This window comes from Sinohyriopsis cumingii, chromosome 5 (assembly GCF_028554795.1).
Source record: "Sinohyriopsis cumingii isolate HCF-2022 chromosome 5, ASM2855479v2, whole genome shotgun sequence".
Lineage (NCBI taxonomy): Eukaryota > Metazoa > Mollusca > Bivalvia > Unionida > Unionidae > Sinohyriopsis > Sinohyriopsis cumingii.
In genome coordinates this window covers 150,677,004-150,699,563 of record NC_142965.1, presented here as the reverse complement: position 1 = coordinate 150,699,563, position 22,560 = coordinate 150,677,004, and the positions used below count along the sequence as shown (strand labels likewise).

At 40.2% G+C, this 22,560-nt stretch overlaps 1 protein-coding gene across 2 annotated transcripts in view; it reads right to left on the bottom strand.

Moving 5' to 3' along the window:
• Positions 1-22,560, bottom strand: part of LOC149800456 (uncharacterized) — a 62,716-nt gene that overhangs the window by 8,419 nt on the left and 31,737 nt on the right. For both annotated transcript variants that reach the window (XM_089960079.1, XM_089960080.1), the window contains 3 exons: positions 12,907-13,226; positions 12,189-12,386; positions 5,734-5,880 (listed from right to left, as the gene is read on the bottom strand). In XM_089960079.1, the coding sequence (XP_089816205.1) occupies positions 5,734-5,880; positions 12,189-12,386; positions 12,907-13,226 (665 nt within the window). The remainder of the gene's footprint in view (positions 1-5,733; positions 5,881-12,188; positions 12,387-12,906; positions 13,227-22,560) is intronic.

Here is a 22,560-nt window from a genome sequence, read left to right as displayed (position 1 = left end):
ATTTCTATGCAATGTTTTCAGTTATCGAAAATAGGTTGATGCAAGCGTCAATCTCATTTCCGTTTTTCTTAGGGGCATTTTTATTCTCGCATATCAAATTCGACAGACTGCTCCGGTGACCTAGTGATTAGAGCGTCCACCTCGGATGCAGGAGGTCGAATGTTCGAACCCCGGCTGAGTCATACCAAAGACTTATAAAAAGTGGTACTAACAGCTACCTTGCTAGGTGCTCAGCATTAAGAGGTTAGTGTTAGGACTGGTAACGCCTGGTGCCAGACTAATGTGACTGGGTGGGACATGATGCTATATGTCAGCGACATGATGCCCCAGTGCTAAACACAACTATAAACTGCCACACTGCAGACATCTTAGCGATATGACTGAAAATTGTTAAAAGTATGTTAAAAATCCAAATCACACACACAAATTTGATAATCACTTGCATGCAATTAACTTTAATTTAGATAAGTTCAGAGGTCACTGCACTGATCTGTTTTTTTTTTATTTAAGCTTTTAAGTTTAATAAAAATGGGAGGATTTCTAAGCTCTCCAAGTATCAACTGAGTAATTTCATTCCTTTCTTCTGTTTAAAGATGTATAAAGTACCAATCATTAGGCAGATGTCATATCCCTTCAAAATGGATGGTAAAACTAATATTTAAGAACGGTTTAAATGATGGCTAATTTGTGTTAACACTTTTAGAAGTTTATATAACTTGTGAAATATTTCTCTAATGTTGAACTTAAATGAAATGCCTTTGCCAAAGAGGTAAAAAGATAAATATTTTGACCAGTTTAGGTAATAAATGTTGCTGTAATCTATTTCAGTGGACCTGACTAAAAGAAGCAGGGGAGGATGAAGGATTTTTTTCTGAGAGGATTTGCTTAGAAGAGGTGGTTAAATGTATTCAAATGACTAACACTGTTTTTCACCTAGTATTATACAGTTTTAACAGAAGGAAGGGGAATGTAACCATCTAACACCATACTTCCCCAAATGAATTTCTATATGGATGTGAAGTAAAAAGTTTTTGAAGTGAAGCCATGCAGACACAAATGTGAAATTTTTTCCACATATTCAAGAAAACGACTGTGCAAGACTCCTCAGACTGAAGAGCTTGCTTTTCTGTGTAGCATTCAGAATTTCTGGAATGTTCCCTTAATACATTAGATATGATACGGCTTATGTGAGTTTCAGATTTTGTTAGACGATATTACTCAAGTGAGTTCTACGTAATTTGCATGTTAAAATGCGCACAAGACTAACATGAGTTAGATATAATTTAAGCAAAGCTGATACTGCATTTGCAATCAGCAAAACAGGATTTTGGATTCCAGAAAGTATTAAAAATTTACCATTCATGCATTCAAATACAAAATCAGTATGCACCCATAATGGTCCAAGTTGTTTTACAGTGTCTGGTAGATGCAGCATCTGATGTAAATTTGCTGACATATGCTTTTCACCATACAATATAGAGAATTAGCAAAAGAATTTTATAAGAAGTTTATATTTTCTTTTTTAAAACTTTATAAAGAAGGCTGTTTTAAGATATATGTACTTTGTAAATAAATCTACTTCCAAAATAGTTGAAATTTGTTCCATTTATTTCAGATATTTTTAATATATAATCTTGTTTCTAATTTAACTGCAACAATTTTATCATCACAATCAGTATTCTAGATTGGCCTGTAATGTCATTCTTCATGCAAAATTTGTATGGCAAGGAACCTTGCATAAGCTTGCACAAGCTTGTTTGTCTATGCAAGCTCGTTGTTTTTCTGCGCAAGCTTGCCCTAGCATGTTGTTCACTTAGCATGTATATATTTAGGAGTGTACAAGCTTGCAGCAGTCTTCTGCAAGCTTGTAGTGTTTCTTACATGTGGTTCATGCAAGCTTGACATTTTTTCAGTGCAGACTTGTCTCAAGGTTTCAGTATGCAGATTACAGATAGACATATAGTTATCATATATTTATATGCAATTCTCAATGATGAGAAGATAACAACGATACTTTCAAACAGACTACCTGTTGGCTGCCGTGAGTTTTATCCAATGTTTTAGGCCATCTAATGGTGGCTCCATTTAACTCCCTTTGTTTTGTACAACATGCATAATTTCAAAACATCATTACCAATTTCATGTCTCAGTTACACTTGGATGATATTCAGATGTTATCTTCAAAACAGAAGAAATAATGAAATTTCCTGTTGCAAAGAAAATCTCATCTACAACAAATGGGGGCATGGGAATAACGTTGAGTACCAACAAAATCAATCACATTTTATTTCCTGCAGATGCAAAAGTCTGCTGCAGCCACAGTTACTTGTATTTGTTAGTGAAGACGGAAAACTATTGACTACACCCAGTCTTATTCTGCAATTTTCTTGCACAAGGTGATAAACTTGAACAGTTTGAAATCTGCTCCATTGCTCATTCTATGCTAATTTCATTTATTCCATCAGCATTTTCATTCACTGGTTAAATATCTCTGCATGACTAGAGAAATTCCAAATTTGTTTCCCATGTACAATTTATGCTGACAAGATTTTATCTTAAGGGAGACTGCCCCCTTGATCAAAGAAAAAAGGAGGGGAGGAAGAAATGGTCATAGGTCAATATTTATCTAAACTTCAACATCTGTTTCTCTTTCTTCCTACTCTTCTTTCTTATAGCTCTACTGAAATCAACATCTTTGACAGATGTCATCTCAAGTTATATAAGTGTTAATCGGTTAATTAATTCTGAGCATACTCTGCTCTTTTTCGTTACATCAATATTGTTTTGTCCTTCTTTCTGAAGGGGCATATACATAGCTAGCTTTGTTAGCTTGAATATGTTGGGATACTGATCTTTGTTACTGTTATGTACAATTTTCCAGAGATGAAAGATATTATCGTGCTGCATAAATCTGCTCCTAAATAGGATTTTTTATTAATCTGCACCACTAAAAATATGCTCTCTCAGAACGCTTAAAGCTGGTGCAGACAAATAGCGTCTAGCTAATTTGGCAAAGTATGGGAACTGAAACCTGTGAGTGTTCCACCAGCTGTATATGTCTTCTCGTGTCAACAGAGGGCTGGCCAGATACAATTCAAGCATCGCGTCAACGGAGTTGTCCATGTGGATTGTTTCATTGACAGTACGGACAGGTTCGTCACAGGCCACAGAAACACATAAAACAAATCCCAGAGACACAACGTTGATGGTCCAGTGGCATTTGTTTAAGTTTCAGTTTTTCTTTTTTTGATTGGGGGTTCCTCCTGCTTGTCAGCTGACGCAACTATGATGCATTCTGCTCTAAGCCATTTTTTGGATCTGGTCACAAGTAATTCTTCGCTGAATAGACGATGTTTGAATCGTGGATCCAAGATGGTGACTAAGACAAACTTCTTGTTGCTGGCAACGTCAGCACAGCGTATGTTTAGTGATGTCAAGATATCACGGCGCATTGTCTGAATACCTTGACTCGCTTCATGCTCGCGAGCCAGCAACATTCTGAGCATTTCCAGCATAGTAAGAATGATGGATACTGATGTTTGGCTATCACTTACTTCTTTGGTAATGTCCATGAATAGGCCTAACGTGTCCACAATATTGCTAATGAAGACCCACTGTTGGGCTGTTAGGCTAGGCAGTCATAGAGAGTAGCATAAGCCCCCAAGACTTGTTTCTTTTCATATAACAAAACCAACATATTGTATGTAGAATTCCAGTGTGTCTGATTATCCTGGATGAGCTTCGTATGGGCAATGCCAAATTTGTCCTGCTGTTTCTCGAGCTGCTGTTGTGCCTGGATGGGGTGCCAGAACTAGCTGACTATGGATCACGAGATCGCCAAAATTCTTAGACATCTCGTTTCAACAGAATGCCATCACTGACAACAAGCTGTAGCATGTGTGCAAAACAGCCGATGCTGTCGATTTCATCCAGATACATTGTTTTCAGCATGTTTGGACCTCCGTAACGCAGAAGAACATGGATATGAGTTTTGGGAATGTTGCATTCGTACATAATTTGTCCAGTTTGCTCGCCAAATATTCTCCTATGTGATTCATTGAGAGGTGTTGCTGCTAAAATCATCTGTTTCCGCTGAAAGTCTTCCGTCAGCCAGTGTGCTGTAAGACTCAACAAGGCTATGCCGATGGACAGGTCTGACCATGCATCATAAGTCAAACTAAGGTCAGATTAGGCAGAAACTAAATCAGTCACCTTGCTTTGTATCGCCTTATTCATGTCAGGTATCAAAGATGTGGAAAAGTGCTTCCGACTTGGAATTTTATAGTACGGTTCTGCCTTGGCGATCAGACATCGATAAAAAAAAGTCTTCAACAACCTAAAATGGTTGCACATCTACTGTCATGAACTCTGCAATAGCTTGTTTCAACTAATAGTTCTTGGGTCATCAAATGAAAATAGCTGCTTACGGTCCAGCATGGCATCAGTAGTCAGAGTACGAGGAGTTGTTGCAGCTGCTGAGGTTAACTGCGCAGCTTCTTTTTCTTTTTTTATCTGCCAGAAACAGACCATGTTCGACGATGTGCTTGCAGCGCAAGTGCTGGACCAGATTTGATGTATGATGGAAATGCATGCTTTGCAAAGTATGCAATTTGCTTTGGACTCGTCGACTGCATTTACTTTGAAGTAATTCCAGACTAAACTTGAGTGCTTCGAGTTCGACATTATGCATAGGCTTGGTAGTATATTTATTAGTGTATAATCGCTAGTCAGTATTAATAATCAATTGATTCGCACTCTTGAAACAGTGTTTTAAACTGAGTAAGTAACTACTAAGTTGTCCACATTGCTGGATGGATGTATGCACCATGCTATGAGTCGTGCGCTGAATCAGCTCAGCAGATGGAGTATCCAGGGTTAACATTGCTGGTGCTGGCATGCCATTATCAATGCTGCAAAATATTTGTATGTCAGTGTTCATCTGCTTCAGCGTGTGACCGCTATTCATTGATTAGCAGCATTGTAGGACTGGTTACAGAACAGAATAGCTATAGTGAGTCATAGTTTCGTAGTAGTTGGAAATTTCGCTACCTATCTAATCTGCCTAGCTATCTGCTAATGTGTATGCTGAAGTTCAGCAGCCACACAAGGCCTCATTGGCTGGTTGGCTGTTGTGACTGGGATGAGTGCATGAATGGTATTGATAATTTGTTGCGTGCAGACAACCAGCGGTAGTTTACAGCAAGCGTGTTAAAAAGTATTTACTTTTAAGAATATATTGTCTTTCAGTTAACCCCCAAATCAAATGCTTATTCCTTAATTTCCGCTATTTAAGTCTGATTTAAAATTCAAGCCATGTCAAGATGAATGGTATGATTGAATTTATATTTTGGAAATTTGTTTACATCAGCACCGATTATTTCTGCCGATACTCATTATACTGATTGTTCTAATAATCGGCCTGTTTATGAGTACGACCAGTTAATCGGTACAGCTTTACTGGATATTTAAATATCTCAATTCGTTTTTTCATACAAATAGATAAGTAAAAGCATTGAATCAAAAATATTCAGCCTTTTAAAAGAACTATCTTGGAAAATATTAACACATCATACTGCACTTAAGATCTAAATGACGTTGAAATGTTTACCAGATGCATCAGATATAAACATCCTCGGCCTCAAACCTCTTATTAGGTAATGAATAAACAGATCACGAGGAGAAATGTCAAACATTCTAAACTCAGAAAGTGTATTATACTAATATTTAAAATACCCGGTAGCCATCTGGAACATTTCCTTCAATAAGAAACATAAGCTCCGCCAGATCAGGGCCCTGGTTGTCTTCTATTCCACATGTGTCGCAAAGTTGGAAATTCAAATATTTACCTGTCGTATGTCCTTTAATCTTGTACTGTCGATACTGAAAAATAAGAAAATTCTTGTCATCCCTTTTATGATAATACATAATTTAGAAATAACATATCTATGAAAAGCATGAAATTTAAAACCTAACTGAAAATTCCCTGTCTTTATAATGGAAATGTTTAGTTTCTTTCCATTTAGACATAACTAAAAACACTAGGAAATGCAAAAATAACGAAAAATCTCATGTGTCTGACAACCATGTAGATAAATGGAACAACAAAAACATAGATTAATAGATGGAGTTGCAGTAACTTGCAGTCATAATTACTGAATGCTTTTTCTAATTCAATCTTAGTTAAATCTCTGCTAAATCAACCCTTAAAGTTCTTCTTACAAAATCATTGTTAAACATCTGCTAAATATCACAATCTTGACCTGAGGAGAACATCTTTAATAACAACCTATGTCGGACCACATACTATGAAACCTCATTTCACTGCTGGAAATAGTCGAATGGGAATAAATTTAAAACATGATGTTGATTCAAGATGTTTACAGGAGACACTTTCTGTAACCAGCAGACATGCAGGTATGAGAGAACTGTTGGTTATAAATGTTCGTTTTCTCCTCCTCCTTCTTTGAACATTGATTTCTTTCATTTTAAAAAAAAGGATTGGAGGAAACATTTGCAGGCAGCGTATTGATTCAGTCCCATGAAGTATAGTTTCAGGTGAAATGTTTATAAGAAGGTTTTCATTTCCTGCATACACAACGGTATTATAAACTTTTTAAACAGGTGCAGATAGGAGAATATCTGCATCCTAGTTTATAAATGTGGTCTAAGGTTGACATTGCCCGGGGTGGGAGTGGGAGACAAGCGCCCCAATCCTCCAAAATGCCCCATACGGCCTGCGTCTCTTACTGCCTCTGTCAACTAAAATCCAGCTCCTGGCCTTCGCGAGTGGCTTAGATTTGAAGCCCGGCAGACCATGTTTTCTACTAACAGGAGAAGGCGTGAAGGCGGCCCACTGGCGCCTTAAAACCAGTTGCTTCGGGTAGATGGGACTCGTAAACCTTGGATGGTAGCTCATCTAGGAGAAGGAAAACTCCGATTCCAAACCTCTGCTGCCTTGTGGCTATACCCACTCATGGGAAAGGCTAAGGGAGTAAACCCCGACAGAAAATCCGGAGATGGAGTCCCTAAGGCGGTATGACATTGACTTCAACGTCATTCCGGCAACTCCTGCGACGCCGTTGGTGCCAAGCTGTATCGGCATTCGTCGTTCCCTTGGGCACACCAGCTGCGTGGAGAGGGAGGATCTGCTGCATGGGCAACAGATGATTCTCCATACCACCCTGCCCAGGCTTCATAGCTCCACTGGAGAGGACACTCCAGCGTCGTCGTACGGCGTCGGCACAACACGAGAAGTAGCAGTTTACCGGTTCTAAGTCAAAGCTCGATTGGCGTAGAGCTTGGCGCCAGGGGTTACTTCTGACGATGGGAGAGATCATCAGGTCTCACTGGATAGCTACCGCCCGCCTCAAGCTGGGCAGCCCCCAGTCAGTAAGGCGCTGCCCGCCATGGCCTGCCTACTTCACTGGGTGCGTGGAGCTTAGAGAACCATCTCGACAAGTGGGCCACAAAACTCTGCACCAGGAAAGAATAAAAGAAGAAATAAAAAGAATCCAACTCTTCGTTTTGCAACCTGGAACATCAGGACCATGTGTCCTGGATTGACCACTGACCTACAGCAGATCGACGATGCATGGAAGACTGCTGTCATTGACGGAGAACTCTCCCGACTGAACATCGACATTGCCTGCCTCCAGGAGACCCGACTGGCTGACAGCGGCACAATCAGGGAAGCCAATTACACATTCTTTTGGCAGGGGAAGCCCTTGGATGAACCTAGGCAGCATGGTGTAGGCTTTGCCGTCAAGAACACGCTAATCGCCTTCATTGAACCTCCATCATCAGGTACTGAGAGAATCCTTGCCCTCCGGCTGTCAACATCCTTAGGCCCGGTCAACATCTTCAATGTGTACGCCCCTACCCTCTACTCCACCTACGAGGAGAAAGACAAGTTTTATGAGGCTCTGGATCAGGCAATATCCAGTATCCCCAACAATGAAAGCCTTTACTTACTAAGAGACTTCAATGCTAGAGTGGGAGCTGACCATGAGGCCTGGTCCACCTGTCTCGGCTTTTACGGAAGGGGCAAGATCAACGAGAATGGTCAGCGACTGCTGGAGATGTGCTGCTCCCACAGCCTATGTGTGACCAACACTTTCTTCAAATGCAAGGAGATCCACCAGGTGTCGTGGAGACACCCACGTTCACGCCACTGGCACCAGCTAGACCTCGTCATCACCAGGCGTGCAGAACTGGCCAGTGTCCTCCTTACCCGCAGCTACCACAGTGCCGATTGTGACACGGACCATTCCCTCGTGGCCAGCAAGGTGCGAATATTACCCAAGAAGCTGCACCACGCCAAGAAGAAGGGTCACCCACGTATCAACACCTGCTGTGCAAGCAACCCAGAGAAAACACAGCAGTTCGTCAGCAAACTGAAGGAAACCCTCACCAAAGTGACACCTGATGACACCATTGATTCCAAGTGGTCCCATATCCGTGACTCTGTGTACAATTCAGCCATCACAGCTTACGGGAAGAGGGAGCGAAAGAATGTCGACTGGTATGAGGCAAACTGGGAGGAGATGGAGCCCGTGACTGAGGCAAAGAGGAAAGCCCTCCTGGCATACAAGGCTGCACCTAGCCCCAGAACACTACAAGCCCACAGGATTGCAAGGAATAACGCCCAGAAGACCGCCCACCGCTGTGCAAACACCTACTGGCTGAACCTTTGCAACAGTATACAGACAGCTGCTGACACTGGGGACACAAGAGGAATGTATGAGGGTATCAAAAAGGCGACAGGCCCCCCCCCCCCCAGCTACAAGACAGCCCCCCTCAAGTCCAAGACGGGCGAAGTCATCACAGACCAGGGGAAACAACTGCAGCGATGGGTTGAGCACTATCTCGAGATATATGCAACCCAAAACAATGTCACTGGAACTGCCCTGGACGCCATTCCAGACCTGCCTGTCATGGAGGAGCTAGACACACAGCCCACCCTGGAAGAGCTCGGAAAAGCCATCGATTGCCTTGCCTGTGGGAAGGCTCCTGGAAGAGACGGCATTCCGCCTGAAGTCCTTAAGAGCGGAAAACCAGCACTGCTCCAGCCCCTACACACACTCCTCTGCCTTTGCTGGGAACAGGGATACATCCCACAGGACGTGCGTGACGCCAACATCGTCACTTTGTACAAAAACAAAGGAGACCGTAGCGACTGCAACAACTATCGGGGCATCTCCCTCCTCAGCATCGTCGGAAAGGCTTTCGCCCGTATTGCCTTGGCGCGCTTGCAGATCCTAGCCTTCCGCGTCTACCCATTTTTCCAGTGTGGATTTCGAGCCGGCAGGTCAACTGTAGACATGATCTTCTCACTACGTCAGCTGTAGGAGAAGTGTCGCGAGCAGCAGATGCCACTCTACATTGCCTTCATAGACCTGACGAAGGCGTTTGACATGGTTAGTCGGAGTGGACTCTTCAGACTCCTGCAGAAGATCGGCTGCCCCCCACGTCTGCTTGTTGTCATTATGTCGTTCCACGAGAACATGCACAGCACAGTGTGCTTCAATGGCGCAACATCTGAAGCATTCCCAGTCATTAGCGGAGTCAAACAAGGCTGTGTCCTTGCACCGACGCTCTTTGCCATCGTCTTCTCCATGCTTCTCCAGTACGCATTCAAGGACTTCAGCGATGGAGTGTACATCCATACCAGGGCTGACGGCAAGCTGTTCAACATCGCCCGTCTCCGTGCTAAGACTAAAGTCACAGAGGTACTCATCCGTGAATTGCTCTTTGCTGACGATGCAGCCTTGACATCACACACGGAAGATGGACTTCAGCAGCTGGTATGCTGCCTCTCCCATGCATGTAAGGAATTTGGACTGACCATCAGTTTGAAGAAAACAAATGTCATGGCACAGGACACAGACTCCCCTCCCTCTGTCTCCATCGATGGGTACAATTTGGAAGTTGTCGAGAACTTCACATACCTCGGGTCTAACATCTCCAGCTCACTCTCCATTGATTCTGAGGTGGGCGGCAGGATTGCCAAGGCAGCAGCAGTGATGGCCAGACTTAACCAGAGGGTCTGGAACAACCCCAACCTCACAGAGAAGACCAAACTGCGTGTCTACCAAACGTGCGTGCTCAGCTCACTTCTCTACAGCAGCGAAACATGGACCACCTATGCAAGACACGAGAGGAAACTCAACAGCTTCGGGGATGTCTGCGGCGCATTCTGCACATCCAGTGGCAGGACAAAGTACCCAACACAGAGGTTCTAGAACGCGCCAACATGAACAACATGTTCTCCATACTCAGCGAGAGGCGCCTTCGCTGGCTCGGCCATGTCAAGAGAATGGACCCAGGTCGCATTCCCAAGGACCTGTTATATGGGGAGTTAGCAGAAGGTGCACGACCAACTGGACGACCACATCTGCGCTACAAAGATGTTTGCAAGAAGGATATGAAGACAGCAAACATCAATGTCAACGACTGGGAGAGCTGTGCAAACAACCGTTCCAGCTGGCGTCTAGCTGTCAGGCAGGGAGTTCAAAAAGCAGAGGAAAAGAGAAGAATAAAGCAAGCTGAAAAGAGAGCTAAAAAGAAGGATAAGCAAAAGCGTACTTTGGAGCTATGCCATCGTCTCTCGTAGACGGACGGATGCCAAGGAGCTAAGGAGCAAGGAGTTTATAAATGTGCAAAGAAGCACATTGATCTGAGGAAAAACCATCTGTATATGTGTTAGAATTTATGCAGATGTTTGAACTTTTATTTTATGCATACTATTATGAACTCTTTGAAGTGTCAATCCCAAAATCAATGAGTACATTTGAGTAAGTGATAGGTAAAACAGTGAACTCGTAACATAATAAAAGTCATATCAAGAAATGGCTGCTTATGGGATTTACTGCATGAATGTTTGAAAAGGAATTAACATAGATACATTTTGAACATGAGGTCTGGCTTGGTGGATTCCAAAGAAACTTTGCAGAAATCTGTAAGAGATATTGGAGACACTGTTTCATACAAGAGTTTTACAATCGCAAGGAGGAGAGTATCTAGAGTGACTACAAATAATAAACGTTCATAGAACATTCCAAAGGTCAAATTAGATTTGATCAAATTCTACTTCAGATATGATCGCTGGTGCAATGTTTCAGGATTCTTCTAGGTATGATTCTGGGCAATCAAACACAATAATTTTTAGCTTGGTGTACATTTTCTTGTGCTACTTATAGTCATCAAATTTTAACATGCTCAGAGATCATGCACTTGTCTTTTTAAAAACACATATTAAAGTGCATGTTGGTGAGTAATAATATTTTATTACATCGAAATTAATAAAATCAAATAGGTTTTTGAAACAGAATTCCTGTGCGTTCGATTTATAACAGACTGCACATCAATAAAGTTTTCACAAATGTCTCTTACACTTTTCATTGACTTCAGCATTTAATTTCATAGCAATGCTATTGCAATTATTAAAATTTCTAAATCATTTTTCAGTTTGATTATTTAGCAAGAGACCTAATTAGCAACCACTTTATTTAAAGTCCAATCTAAAATAATTTACATCGGTAAGACACTTAAGAGTGGAGTGACCTGATGTCGATGATGTTGCAGTGATGACATTTTGAGTTGCAGTCACCATTGCTATTACAAAGCAAAAATCCTTTAATATGTAATTTTCTGGATAGTCTTGCTAATGCATCTGATTTTTCGTTATTATTTGCAGCAAAAATAAAATAGTAAATGCTAATATCCAGCTTTGATGACAAAAAATATTGGAAAAGGAAACAAGGATGTCTAAAGGTGCCATATAACTCCGTTTCCGACATCTTTTTGCTAAATGTTGTATTTATTAAAATATATGTGTCCATTTTAGAGTTATTGCTGCTTATCACTAGAAGACCCAAACCCTAACAACCGGACCACCTAGCTAATGTATGTGTCATGTAATTTATTCTAACATGTCATATGACATTTTATGTCTTTTCCAGCAGAGTGTTGTTTACCAAATCTACAGTTTTAAAGACATAATATCTCAGATATGAGGGTATGTACAACTTCAGTGTGAATTAATGAAAGTATGTGACTTTGTCAAATTTGGTTATTTTACGGACAGGCAATTATGAAATGATTCCTTGCTGCACTCTTCCTTACTGACATAACAAACATTGATCCTAAAACCAAGCATGATACCTTAAAACTGAACGATCAAACCTTACCTCTGTTGTGAGGCTTCTCTGAGAGCTCCCACTCATACTCTGTTGGGATATTCGCCCAAGGAATGTAGAATAAATACTGTTGACGAAACTAGACTTCCCTGCTCCTACAGGCCCAACCATTAGAATTCTTGCAAACGGAATTCCCAGCTCAGTGGGTGGGCTGTAGTTCTTTATCTTTTCCATTGTCGTCAACAAGTTCTTTTTAAGTAATTAAGGTAAACATGAAAACATTAGCAAAAATAAAACAAAATATACACATACTTCAATTTTGATTTATGCCAGAGCGCGACACCCACCCCACAATGACGCTTAACTATTGAAGGTTAGAACCTTAGGTTTCAAATAATATATAATTCATCATAAAATGTACTTCTCAACACCTAAGTATGAAATACTGTGATACACAGGATGCAAATTGCTGTCTAAAACACTTCCAGATACTATTAACACATATCAGAGTCAAATATTTCTATTACTCAAACTTTCCTACCACGCAAGTGTTCCATACTCATCCCCAATTATTTGTTAGATGTGGAAAACAACAGTACCTTTCCAACTGAAAATGAATCATTGCACATCTGTAGAGCATTTGTTAATTCTTTCCATCATTATGCATGTGTGTTTGGATCCCTTTACTTAAGAGTAATGACGGAGTTTAAATTAGATAAAATACTGTTCGTTACACCAAGAACTGAACACAATAATGTCTATACATTACCTCTCTACTCAAGTGTGGTGTTGGTTGCCTCCATGCTTTGCTATTCGAAAGTAACGAAGATCTGTCATTTAAAAAGTCATTAGCAAAAGCTAGTATCTGTTCCAGAGCAGTAAGTGCCAAATGACTAACGTCATCGTTCAGATTCATTTCATTCTCGTAATTTTTGATCGGATGGATACTATGTCGCTGAATGCCAAGTATTTCAGAAACTTTCTCCACTGCTTCATAGACCTCTCTACACTCAAATACATCGGACACGTCGTCTTGTACTGTCTTAGAGAGTTTATCGATCTTGGTCAGTAACACAACCCGGGGTATCCCTGCAAACATCACTGACTGAAATTTATTGTATTTTAACTAAAAAACTTCTATATTATTTATTTCTCAATACTGATGACATCTGACACAATTTTTTTTAAAATTACACCTAACAAAAGGGTATTTGTTTCCCAAGTTCTCCATAATCTGATCCAAGTGTTTTGTGAAGGCTTCTTGTGGCTACAGAATAGCATCCCTGATACTTACGTTCACTGAATTTGGTTTTTATTCTTTCTTGAAGAATCACAAGCTCGTTCAGATCAAAATTAACAACAACACGTTGATCAACGTAACCAAGAAAAACCTAGTCAAATCCACATCAATGCGCTCCAGTCGCGTCTCTGTGTTTTGCGTCCGCAGATGTCCATTGACATTTTGTATACCTTAAGAGTAGTGTCTCAGTGACTTTATCACTGACAATGTGAAATCAGCAAGCGTTTAATTTGCTGGTGAATGCTCAATTTCCATATCGCGCAGGTAAAATGTGCCCATCCTTGTTCACAATTAGAATGGGTGGTTGATGTTTGCTGCATTGAAAGTACACAGGCGTTGCAAAAGCAATAAACATTACATAACCTGGAGGCTACTTTGAAGCGAACCCAAATAATAGTGAACCTTGAGGGGCAATGCTCATGCAGACTCAGTGTTCTAAATATGAACTGTAACTGCCGCTGATGGCGTCCCATGTTAGATTAACCTGAAGAGTTAAGATGATCCAGACAATGCTTGGAACCATGTACCTGGTACACTCTGGTCCTGCAGACAGGATTTGTTCCTCCGTTGGCATTTCATTATTATTTTCTTGTGAAGTGAGAACCATTATCAATGACGACTGTGCGATGTCAACCGTGTACTGTGGAGATTCAATCAAGACGGCAGAGCTAGGTGTCGGCTCACGTTTGCATTTCCTGATTTTTTAATCGCAGTTGGTCATTATTTTTATCTTTGGTCAGATCTAATCATTGAGTGAATTAATCTTTTAAACGCCTCTAGAAAGCACAATATTACTCCATGCGACGGTAATTTCTGACAATAATATGAGTTATTCGCATTGAAACTCTCAATCTTATTAGGCCACTATTGGATGCTAGTGCGATCTCAAGTATGTGGAATTCTCCACTGGTGATGGGCGTAGAAGAAAAACGTGAAATTCTGGTTCATAGACGAGTTTGTATTCATTGATGTAACCGGTAGGGTTGTGTTTGCAGTGGCATACTGAATTGAAGCACCGATTTTACATTTCAATAATTTCAATGGAAAACACCTGAAAATTTATCATTTCTATATATGCTTTCATCATATACATCAATTATATTTTCGATGACAACACAGATCAATGTTTGAAATGTCTCCGCTTCCATACTACAGTAGGTGAGCAAACGCTGACAAGTTGATGTTCGGATTCATTGATGACTTTTTACATTGTTGCTAGAACTTAATGACCCCACTAATGTTTCCAAGCTGTCAGATAGTATGTGGACGTGTTGCTGGTCTTCGGTCATGCAATCAGCTATAGATCTTTTGTTTGGGCAAATATTGTGCTTTTCAGAAAACTTTAACCAGCAATTTGTCTCTGACAACTTTTATAAGCAGTCTCCTGCACTGATCGCAATTTTTCTACATCACCATTAAATTCCTTCAATATATTCCTCGCCGAGTCCTCTATAAACTTATCCCGATATATGGTTATGTTAGATAATTATTTCCATCATCTGAACCGCAATGTCTGAGACTTTCACCACTTTCGCTACAGTTTCTAGTGTGTGATAAGCGGCCTAAACATTTGTTTAAAACCCACATGCAGAAAAGTTGGCTGGTGGGCATTTGATATCAGCTGTTGTAGTTGTTGTAGGGTTTAAAGCCATTTTTCAGCACACGATAGGCTATGCATGGCGGCCAGTATTAATGGCGGAGGAAGAACCCGGGAAAACCCCAGAAATAACCACCGACCCACAAGAATCCACTGGCAAGCTCTCTCACATACCCACATTAGCCATTTGATATCAGACAGCCGCCGCTGTTATGCGGTCACTGGCGATATTTGTCATTGTATACATCTATCACCGCTGTTAAATTTCTTCACAAATTCGTGCCCAGAATCGCGCAAGATGTTCACTCGATGCAGTTGGTCAAATCAATCGTAATGAAGCTATACAGGTCACTGGTGACAAGCGCAACCATATTCCAAAACTCATCACTGGAACTATCGACTGCACACATGCCCAAACATTTTTGCAAGTCCGTGTGTATCAACCGCACAAAATGTCATCAACATGTTAAAGTCCTCCCAGATCACTTCAGGCACTTGTGGATATAGTTGTTTCAAATAGATCACGTTGGTGTCTGTATAAAACACCCTTGAAATACTCTAGTGACATTGTCTTGAGCGTCAAATAAGTCATCGCACATAACCATATTATTCACCGAAAGGTCAGAGTCATCAAGGGCTGGGGCTTAAAGGAAAAGAACTGGATTGAATGTTCACCACTCGATGACAGAGGTTCAAGAGCATTCGTAAAATCTCATCGAATGGCTGATAGTCCTGTGAACTCTCGTATGACCATCAAGTGATCAAATTTGGCAACAGTTTTCCCGAATGCGACTGAGCCAATCATAAGAACGCGAACAGAGTTTGCAAACATGGGAGTGGTTCTATTAGGTGCCAGTTGAGGTGACGGCTTGACTGAACAGAAAGTCAGTTACAAAAAAGTGGAGCTTTTCCCATTTTTTGTGATTTTTCCCTTTTGAGTTGATGACATGTTGAAATCGATTTTTGTTGAACATATCAACAGGATGACGTATTACATACAGTCACCTACAAAAACAAGTACCGCCAATGAACACGTAATAGCTGAGCCACAATAGTTGAAACTTCTGTCTAGTGTGAAGTAAAGATATCTACATTCGTAAAAACTTAAGTGTTTAGACCTTGAAGATCCATTGGTGGAGGCAAACATGTCTCACATTCAGGTTAAAAGAAAATGTTCTGGCAGTTATATCGCTGCTGCATTGACAAAGCAATCCAGGACACTGTAGAGTAAATTTCGTGGTGAAAAACACATCCTGGATAAAAATGCTAGTTTTGAAGCATGAATGGATCCCTGACTGCACAGTGATTGACCGATGCCAGGAGAAGACCCTGTAAACCTCTATGATGCAGCATGTTGCCAGTATGATCTCGTTTCTTAGGCATCCAAAAATATCTACGCTAACAAATTTCTCATGCATGATGAAACGCAATTACACTCAGATAGATCATCAACGAGGCATTACTGCCAAAATTGTAATTGGTGGCAAAGCCTCTATTTAACAAATATGATACAGAAAACATGACATAGTTGATGGGCGGACAATGCCGTGATCAACTGCAATACCTGCATTTACAGGAAGCTTGAAGCAGTGGTTGAAAAGGTAGTGAGCACAGCAACAGTGACCTACTGGGTCGCTCAATGATTGCTGTCCAAACACGAGCTGTGTCATATTTTACCTGCCCAGAGAATGATTTCCAGTGGATGGTTTGATGTTTGTTTTTCTCACATCATCTGTTACATGGACACACATAGACCTACATAGATTTCAGCAGCGGATACTAGTAAGTGCAAGGAAGCCGAGATGGTGATGTTGCAAACGTATTCAACATGTATACACGGTTAACATTAACATAGCCTCAGATTCTACATGTAGATCCAGTTTAAAAAAATTGCGGGCCCGTACAGTTACTGTGTCATTGATGAATGTGCCATGCGCGAGTTTGGCTTTGACATGTCAATGAATATCATGATCAAGCCATCATAGAACAATTAAACCGCTAAAATGCGGATATATTATTCGAGCACAAATATTAATTCAAGCCAGTGTTGTCTTGAATATTGGTGATACAGCTTTGCCAGGTCATAGCTGCATTGAACAATGAAAACACGTGTGTTGAGTATAAGACCAGCTGACTCGATTCTGCTGAAGACCGTCACGACCTCACGAGGTGCTTTACTGTTGTAGCCAAAAAAGTTAGACTTAGTTGAGAACAATATGGTTATGTATTTGCATGCTCCTAGGGAGCTGAAAGGAGGATGACATCATGCTACTGACCTAGTCGTGCGAGAGGATGATGTGTCTATATCCACGTAGTTTTACATCTGTGGTAATGTGCATCAGCAACTAGTCCGTAACAGTGTACAACATCCGTATGCTGTCACCTAGAGGTGGTTTTATCTTGGAATAATAACATGCATAAACAAGTCCAACACGAACAACAAACATAGTGCCCTCTACAACTGTGTCTCTGGAATAGTCTGCAAATGCTCACTGGTATGCAGAAAACCATGTGTGGGATTTATAGCCTTTCTATTTCTAGCAGGTGGTCACTGTTGTTGTTGTACTTGTCTGTGTCTGTGTCAGTGTTAAAAGACTGATCGTGGCTATCAATTAGGTTTTGACAACCAAACATGGACTAAACGTTTACGTGCACATAGTCAACGATTTGCCCTCATGGGGCAGCAATGAGTAAAAGGCAGCAACCGGTGGCAACTGAGTTTCAGAAAACTTGTCCCAGTCTCTCATGTATTCAATTTAAACAGACAGATTCTTTTGCGGGTGAGCAACTTAAACTTTGCATCATTAGCACCAATATAATGTAAGTGATTTTTAAAATGATTGTTGTAATGTTATTGAAAAGATGATCCATTAAGGAATACATAAACTGCCTTGAATCAATGAACTGCATTTGCTTCATTCGAAACGTCATATATATGTTCATACTATTCAAAATGGAACTTATTACTGCATTTTAAACCACTTGCGTAATCAGGTGTCGATCATACCTGCACATGTAATATAGCACATGTAACAGGAATTCTTATCTTGCTTGGGCAAAATCGTAACTTCAGATTACAAGAGCCATGCACGGCTCCTCTGTACGCAACTGTGATGTATTAATGTTCACGAATATGTTAATCAGAGCTAAACTCTCCTTCACAGATTGATCATAAGTTCCATCGTAAATCTCATTAATGCCATTGTTGGTCATGGTAATGTTTTCGGGCGAGGCAAGCTGTTGCCGGATCAATTTTGCTATCACTTCAAGTAATTTAACAAGTACTTTAATTGAGTGTCTGCTGGGGTACATCCTTTGCTATGTCGCATCTGACAACAATATAACAAAATCCGCACTTGTTCACTCACTGTATTGACTAAATGATTTTCCATGCTTCTTGTTGTAATCATGGCCAAGTTTCTGACACGCACGCTCAAACGCGATCTCTAAGTGGTTCATGTTTTTAGTGTGCTTCAGATTTAAAACTCATAGAGCATTCAGGGGCTTCTTTAGCAAATGGATATGATGAATTCAGGTCAAATAGTGATTATATTGTTTCATGAAGCAACACAAATGCACAATTTGTCAAACAATTTAGCTCATGCATTGGCCACGGACGTAAATTCTTTAATGATACAGTACATATCAAACAGTGACACAGTTATATAATATTCACTTTAATCATTTAATATAATATTCGCTAATAAAAGGGATGGTCATGTCGATAATATATTTATGAGATCAATATGCACGTTGGTATCTTAAGTTGTTGAAAACTAATTTCTTACGGTCAGCAGATGTGTTACTAATCAGTGTTAATTCAGATAATGTGAATTTAAAGCCCCAGATGAGCTGTTAAGGTGCGAATAATGTCCTTGAAGGTTTGAATGTAGTTTCAGACAAACGTACCTCATAACTAATTATACCTGACTATTAGATAGTGTAATTGACACTGATGGTGCATTGTCAGATCTGACATTCATTTTGACTTTCATATGACTTCAATTTTTAGTGCAAGCAAACCCGAGATTGACAGTCACTCAGTTATGGGATTTCTTCCACAGGCATGATTCGAATCTGGAATGTCATGATTAAGAGTGAGATACACTAACCTACTAGGTCACGCAAATCACCTAAAAACATGTGTATGTGTGTGTGTGTGTGATTAGATTTCTGATGTAGTTTTAACATATTTTTAGTCATATCACTGTCTGCGGTGTGGCAGTTTATAGTGATGTCTAGTACTGGACATCATATTGCAGACATGTAACATCATGTCCCAGCATCCAGTCACATTATAGTGACAGCAGGCAGACCGGTCCTAGCATTAACCTCTTAATGCTGAGTGCCAGTGCCATTTTAATAAGTCATCGGTATATCATGACCAGAGTTCGAACCCGCAACCTCCCGCATGAGGCGGACGCTCTAACTACTTAGGCTACCGGAGTGGTCCCAAAAACAGGAGAAGTACCACTAATACGTGAACTTAACAGAGCTGGCAAATACATGTATTTCACTCCAACTCCATGCTCTAATGTGAACTTAAATCTGAAAGCATTAATTTGCACGCTCCCCAACAATAATTTTATCCATTTTTGCATCAATCATAGTTATAATTCTGCAGCTGTGGATTTTAATCTATGAAATCTTCGATTCTTCTTTAAGAATCAGGCATGCTGAGCCAATGAATTCTTAGATTACTATGATATCAACAACAGCAGATAAGCATGTGCTAATGCAGCTGCAGGCAGACTCGCAATCAATCACTGGTCAATAATTCATAGCTGCACTCACTTGAAGCGATAAGGGGCCTTGAGGAGTTTGTCGAACAATGATTCCACAGAGAGACAGTTGCACAGCAGTCACGATTTCTGCGGAGGTAAAGTCGAGATGGATATAAAGCGATAACCCACATGAGTGAGGAAAATGTCCATTATACACACCTTATATAGTGTGCGAGTTGAGTTTCAAAGAGTCAGAATTTGTACTTTCTTTGCTGTCATTGTTTTCATTGAAGCAGTTCCTGTTTCTTTCTGTTGGTTATGTCGTAAAATATATTTTTTTAGTTCATCGATATATTGTAATACCCATCGGGGAAAGTAATTTCCCAAGCTATATTAGTTTTCAACTAAATTATTGATTTACTAAAATAAATGTCTCTCTGTAAAAGGTATCTTTCCATCTTTCCTTTATTACCCTTGGTATGTCTCTGACATCTTTGCTTTCTGTATTGCTTGTTTTCTATATGACTACGTGCTTATTATTATTTTACCTGCTGTACTCACTGATGATCAAATTAAACTACTCATTATTGATCTCAGTTTCACTGATTGTTCTGCTTTTCATGCATCTGAGATTGTTCAGCTTGCTGACAGCAGACATTACTACATCAACATAACTTGCAAATGTTCCTGTACTTATTTTATGACAATAACTATCAGTATTAAAACAATAACTATTCCATTTCCATCCATCCTAGCTGCAGAAACAGCAGTAGTTAAGTGGGGCACCCTAACGACAATGGGAATTATCATTACAGACCCCCTCCCCCCTCCGTCACTCTAGCGACAATGGAAATTTAACATGGGGAAAAATCATGGGTCACTCTAGCGACAAGGGAAATTAACATGGGAATAAATCGTTGGTCTGTTGAGCGACAAGGGAAATTAAGATGGGGAAAATTGTTGGGTCACTCTAGCGACAAGGGGAATTTAACATGGAACTATAGTGTGGGTCTGTCTAGCGACAAGGGAAATTAACATGGGAATAGAGTGTGGATCTGTCTAAGGACAATGGGAATTTAACATGGGGAATAGATCGTGGGACTGTCTAGGGACAATGGGAAATTTGACATGAGGAATAGATCGTGGGACTGTCTTCGATGTCGTACACGTCTTCTTTTTTGGTGACACGACTTGATTTGAAATAAGTACGGGCTGGCGTTTTGGGGAGTACTTAACATCCATCGCTGGCTTGCTGAGCACCTTTTCTCCTCCTTTACCACCCTCGGACATCGTACACGTGGCAGAATGTGGAACGATTTCCACCTGCCACACGCCCATGTGTCCTAATGTGACGTTATCGCTACCGACCAAACGTAGCGGGCTTTACATACTGCTTGGGTTGACACCTGAGGCATTTCAAACCAACTAAGAAAAATGAGTGTGTGGTGAGACTATTCCCACTCATGTTTAAAGCCTTTCCGTCAGGTTGTTAAGGACTAGTTAGTCCTAAACCTTGAGTGGCTAAATTTAAAAGTAGTCTGTGAGTACATAAAAGCCTGGGGGATGAGGCTCTCTTTCCTTCCCCGGGAGTAATTAAAAATCACGCGGTGCGTGATTAAATCAGTGATACATGCTCCATTGGAGCGAAAATCACTTTAATTCAAGTAAGCAAGCAAGCAAGTTCGGGTACCGTCTCTAGCACTCTTGATGACACCAACTGTCTGGGTTATTTTCTTTCTTGCAAGCCCCTATGTTCCACTTCTGTTTGTGATAATAACTTGTGATACTTCACATTTTCTAAAGTGGAAATCTTTACAAGCAGTACAAAATACAAAACTTATATGACGTTGGCTTTTGACACTTGCACAGACTCTTCACTTTACAAGTGTCACGAGAAAATTGTATATCCAATTTTTACCATTTTCAAAAACACGCACACACTTGCAGCCTGACCAGAAATATGTACATCTTGTTTTGTGAATAAGTCACAGACAAGTCCAAGCATATATAGGTGATTATGAACGTTAGGAATATCCCCTCATTTTGTTTTAGAAATATCAAAGCTTGTATGTGCATTTTCCCTTTTCCACTCTATATTAGTGCTTAGATTTGTTCCAAAAAAAGAAAAAAGAAACGAAACAATTTTTTAAAAAAAATGAATTTTGAATTCAGATTTCTCTCTGTTTATAATTTGTTCAAGTTGATGGTGCATGACAGATTACATTCGCCTACCTTTCCAAAGTGAGAGACATTTCTTCACATGTCATTGCCTTTGTTAAATTCGGTTTCATTGGTTAGTTATCTTTAATCTTTAATTTTTTGATGCATTTCTTTTTGATAGAAGATTTAAGGATTTCTGGTGTTGTAACGGTATTTATGTTGTTTAGTCTGTTGATGAAATTCTCTATAGCAAAGTGCTTAAGATTTTTCAGTTTTTTTTTATTTCAAGCCCTACAAAATGAGACCAAGTTTGTCTGGAAAGAGGATTGAAACTCTAAATTACACGGGCGTGAAGGAAAATATCGTTGTGTTTATTCTAATCATGCTTGCCGTATCTCTTTGTGTTTTAGAGGTCATATTTCTTCTTAAGAAAATACACGCATCAATAGACAGACAGATTGGGTCATCATCTTTGAGTTTCACTGTACTTTAGGTTCTTTACTTCATACAAACCCCAAATTTATTAGTTTGAAGAAAAAAAAAGATAACATGCCCCTCAATACTGTAACAGTCTGTTCTGACTCTACCGATGTGAGTGTGAGTGTTTATGTTAAAATGTTTAAGTAAGATATCAAAAAAATT